General features: G+C 53.3%; 1 protein-coding gene across 1 annotated transcript; it reads left to right on the top strand.

Moving 5' to 3' along the window:
- Positions 1-2,975: 2,975 nt before the first annotated feature.
- Positions 2,976-3,788, top strand: bhlhe22 (basic helix-loop-helix family, member e22). The gene has a single exon (XM_056299818.1). The coding sequence runs from the start codon at positions 2,976-2,978 to the stop codon at positions 3,786-3,788; it is 813 nt and encodes a 270-aa protein (XP_056155793.1).
- Positions 3,789-4,867: the final 1,079 nt, after the last annotated feature.

Below are 4,867 nucleotides of genomic sequence, written 5' to 3'. Positions count from 1 at the left end.
AGGACACCGGGCAAATTATCTGGGGGGGAACAATCATTAGAGCCGTGAGGATGGATGAAAACTGGTTGAGGCTGGACAAAGTGAGGAAGAGGAGAATCGACCGGGTCATGCAAACAAGACGATGAAGCGTGTGAATGGGAGCGCCTCACAAACAAGCAAGCGAGCAAACTGAAACGTGGATGTTCAAGGTGGACGTTACGACATGAGCCGAGCCAGGATGGTCACTCAAGAAGAGACTACCCGCTTGAAAGGGGGGAGTAAAACACGATGGATAACTCTGAGGGAGACAGGAAACTGACAAAACAAGGTTGTATCAGAAATCAGCTACCACATTTATTTTTCAATCCATGATGTACCCCCCCACACACAAAAGATAGATAGATAGATAGATAGATAGATAGATAGATAGATAGATAGATAGATAGATAGATAGATAGATAGATAGATAGATAGATAGATAGATGGATGGATGACAGATAGATGGATGGATGACAGATAGATGGATGACAGATAGATGGATGATAGATAGATAGATAGATAGATAGATAGATAGATGATGGATAGATGGATAGATGGATGATAGATAGATGGATAGATGGATGATAGATAGATAGATAGATAGATAGATAGATAGATAGATAGATGGATAGATGGATGGATAGATGGATGGATGGATAGATAGATAGATGGATGGATGACAGATAGATAGATAGATAGATGACTATCCTGTTTTAAAGTCGGGTGCAAACCCAAGAAAGTAGGGATGTTGTCTTTCCTCACAAAAGCAGAAGGAACACATTAATTTCTCTCTAGCCTCCCTGCGATCTGTGTTATGAAGGTGCTGACGAAGGGGCAAGAGAGAGAGTGAGTGAGTGTGTGTGTGTGTGTGTGTGTGTGTGTGTGTGTGTGTGTGTGTGTGTGCGTAATGGCCGTTACACCGCCCAGGCCCATCTTGTCTCATTAGCCGGGGCTGATTGGCCATGAAGGTGTTCCCTTGCTGTCTCAGGATAAAGTGACTGTCTCTGCCATTTGTTAGATCAGGCCCCGTTAGTAGTCCGCCAGTGATTGCCTCTTGTGGTCTGATGTCGTGAACGGAGAGCCGGTGAAAGTATGCTAATTGACGTAGGTTGAAAAAGTGCACGTGTGTGTGTGTGTGTGTGTGTGTGTGTGTGTGGGGGGGGGGGGTTGACCTTGGACGTGCTGAGAGATGTTTGGACTTGGGTGTCTGAGATTGTGCGATGCATTCGGATAACCCCCCCCCCCATCTTCTGCAAGTGCATCAGCCCCCACATCTCTGTCGTCCCGTCCCTCCCTCCCTCCTCCCCCCTCTCCCTGGAGATCTCTTAAGAGACAGATATAGGGGCAGCAGGATGACGTGGCGGTTGAAGAGGTCGTCCTCCAACTAGACGGTCTGCCTTCCGCTCTGGTTTTAACCGTCGCGAGTTTTGTTTTTCAACCCCCCCCATCCCCCTCCCATCCGCCTACATAAACTGGCAGGTTCTGTGGGCCAAACAATGAGAGGAAAAATGGGAGTTCTCTCCTCGGAAGATGAATAAAAATCACATCCCTTCATGTCCAAAAGCCCAACAACAAGTTCCCCACCCAAGGACTCCAGCACACACTAGTTAGAGGCCCGAAGTGGCGTTCACACTGCAGGCTGGCGTGACGTTCATATACACGGGCCCTGTTTACTGCGCTCTTTCCGGTGCGGACGTAATGAACACGGACGACCACTAGATGGCGACATAAGCAAAAACAACATTTTCCACACAAACTTCCGAGGGCCACGAGAAGAAATTCGAATAAATCACTGCCGACAGAAATAAATAAATAAATAAATAAATAAAGAACAGGGGGCTTATGGGTATAGAGGTACTTGAACGCCGATGCCGAACTCGCGGAACGGTTCGAGAGTCTCGCCCAGCTTCTGGAAAACACAAGGCTTAACCGGTCCACGAAGGGGTTTTGGACTACACCCGAGAGGCACGTTCATGAGGCTAAAAATCAAACGGTTGACGGCGGACGAGCGCGTGGAGGTCGGTCCCCTGAATTCAAGCGGGGGCTTCTTCTAACCACGTACGTGGTCTGCGACCGACGCTTACAAAGCGAACACCCCCATCCGGGCGTACTTTGAGCGGCATGTTACCCAGCAGGGAAAGGGGGCCCATAACGAGTCCGGTTCCTTCATAGTGACTATGAGGAGCTCTCGTTTCATCCTGGCATGGGTCACGCGAGGCTACTTTCACGTGCGAAAGAAGCCCCCCCCCCTCTCTCTCTCTTTTGCACGAGAGAAAGCCGCGCGTGTCAGTTCCTAAAAAAAGAGGCAGTTGCTTTAATAAAAAAAAGGGCCAAAGGCTCTCGCGCACGGCGGCTGGTCCGAATGAGCAGACCCGCGTGTCGTTTATAGAGAGCATCGATAACAACCTTGTAAAAGCGTCGAGAGGGAGGGAGAGAGAGAGAGAGCGAGAGGGCGCACGCGGTATTGTTTGTCACCGTTTACATGCCATTAATTAAAACGTTAACCTGATTGGGTGAAGAGAGAGTGGGAGCGAGCGCCGCGTCCCAATAGGCGCATCCTCTTTAATAACCCGCCTCAGGATAATGATGTAAAAGACCCCGGCGTGTTGTGCGTAACGATGATCGCTGTCGAGATCCGTCGAAGGTGAAGCCGGAGAGAGAGAGAGAGAGAGGGGGGGAGAGAGAGAGAGAGAGGGGGGAGAGAGAGAGAGAGAGAGAGAGAGAGAGAGGGGAGAGCGCAGAGGAGCACTTGTCATTACTTCGGAGAGTCGCCTGGTCGTGTGCGCACCTCGGCTGACGAGTCCGGTGAGCTTTAGTTTAAAAAAAAAACAACCCCCAAAAAACACTGACGGAGCAGCCTGGGGGGTGGGGGGGGGGAGAGAAAGTTGAGGAAAAGACGCGCCAGAGTCTCCGGGAGCGACCATAGCCTCGCCTGCGACACGGAACCCACGCAGGCGATGGACAGGAGGATGAACTTGAACGGCGCCGGAGACATTTTCCACAAAACTCTCAGCGCCGTGTCCGGCAAGAAGATGGACCCTTTCAGGCCGTCGGCGGCCATCGAACTAGCAGCCCGAGACCGCCAGTCCCCCATCGGTTGTTTCGACCAGGCCGACTCGGACCCCATTCAGCCGGGGGGCCTGGCGGCGGGGCGCGGGGGGCCCCACCTGGGGCTGCCGACCGGATCCTTGTGCGTAAACTACGGCGAAAGCGCCAACAGGACCTCGGCGGCGGAGAGCAGCGGCGGGGAGCAGAGCCCCGACGACGACAGCGACGGCCGGTGCGACATGGTCCTGCTGGCCGACCCGCGGACGGTGGGAGCGGGCGGCAAAGCCGAGGGGGGCGGCAAGAAGAGCAAGGAGCAGAAGACGCTGCGGCTGAACATCAACGCGAGGGAGCGGCGGCGGATGCACGACCTGAACGACGCGCTGGACGAGCTGCGCGCCGTCATCCCCTACGCGCACAGCCCGTCGGTGCGCAAACTCTCCAAAATCGCCACGTTGCTGCTCGCCAAGAACTACATCCTCATGCAGGCGCAGGCGCTGGAGGAGATGAGGAGGCTGGTGGCGTATCTCAACCAAGGACAGGCCATCTCCGCCGCCTCGCTACCGGCCACCGCGGCCCTGGCGGCTCCCGGCCTGGGGGCGTACGAGCAGCCGCCCGGGTACCCCTTCACCGCCGGGGTGGCGGGGTCGTCGTGCCCCGACAAATGCGCCCTGTTCAACAACGTCAACTCCAGCCTCTGTAAACAGTGCACCGACAAGCCTTGACCGCGCCCGGCCGTGCTGGCGAGCGGCTGACCGGACTCGAGCGAGCGAAGCCCGGACGGACACCCGCTTCCCTCTGCCGACGCCGCGTTTTGCAGGAGGCCAAACTTGGCAAAGGCTGCCGCGGCCAGGACGCACAGAGACAAGAGAAATGACCGCCGCCGATGAATACTTTTATAATATTTACAACGAGGGGGGGGGGACAGAGAGAGAGAGAGAAAATAATGCATTCAGACGCGCTTTCTGTTCAGACAATACTTGATTGTGTACATATATACATATTATATATATATCATCCTTTAAGTGCTGGTTTGAATGAGAGTGGAAAACCAAACGGAAGTATACACGAGTGGCTGCGCGCCTGGCGGGGGTGAGTGAGATGTTGACTAACTTCAGTTTTATGGACCCTTGTGGAGATTTTTTGGGCGACCTGACAATTCGCGACTTGTTTACCCCCACCACCACCACCCACCCACACACACTTGAATCGATGGACACCTCCCCCGGAAGCGTTAGGCTCGCTCGGCTCTCACCTTCGCTGCTTTGCTTTTATACTTTGACATTCGTTTAACTTGCCGCGTGCTCGCTGGCACGGGCCTCGCCCCCCCCCCCCCGCAGAGCGCACGCAAGAGGACCGCGGGTGGAGCAGGAAAATCAAATGAAACGAGTTAGTACACGGCGAGCGCAGCGCTTCAAACTCACGCCGTATATTTATTTTATGTGCCAATCTAAACACTTGTTTAACAGCTGCGCGCGCCTCCTATTGAGCGCTGCGATCCCCTTTGGCATTGTGAAATAATAAAATCTCGGAGAGAGAGAAAAAAAAACAAAAAAAGAAACCGGAAGCTTGAATCAAAAGTTTAACCAAGTCTTTCGATGTGTCATTTTTTTTTTGACAATTTCTCCATTTTGGGATATTTTTGTTTGTTAGCATGCCTTACTGTATTGACTGGGGCTGATCAAAGTGTGGCCTTGTCGTGGGGTTGGGGTTGGGTGGAGGGGGGGGGTCGCGTTGTCAGGTCAGGCCGCGGGTTCACTGTAGATACACGGAGGGCCATTTGTTATGTGTTCCAGTGTTGAGA

Source organism: Lampris incognitus, chromosome 19, assembly GCF_029633865.1.
Source record: "Lampris incognitus isolate fLamInc1 chromosome 19, fLamInc1.hap2, whole genome shotgun sequence".
NCBI lineage: Eukaryota > Metazoa > Chordata > Actinopteri > Lampriformes > Lampridae > Lampris > Lampris incognitus.
Note: the sequence above shows the minus strand (reverse complement) of the source record. Positions and strands in the feature narration are given on the sequence as shown.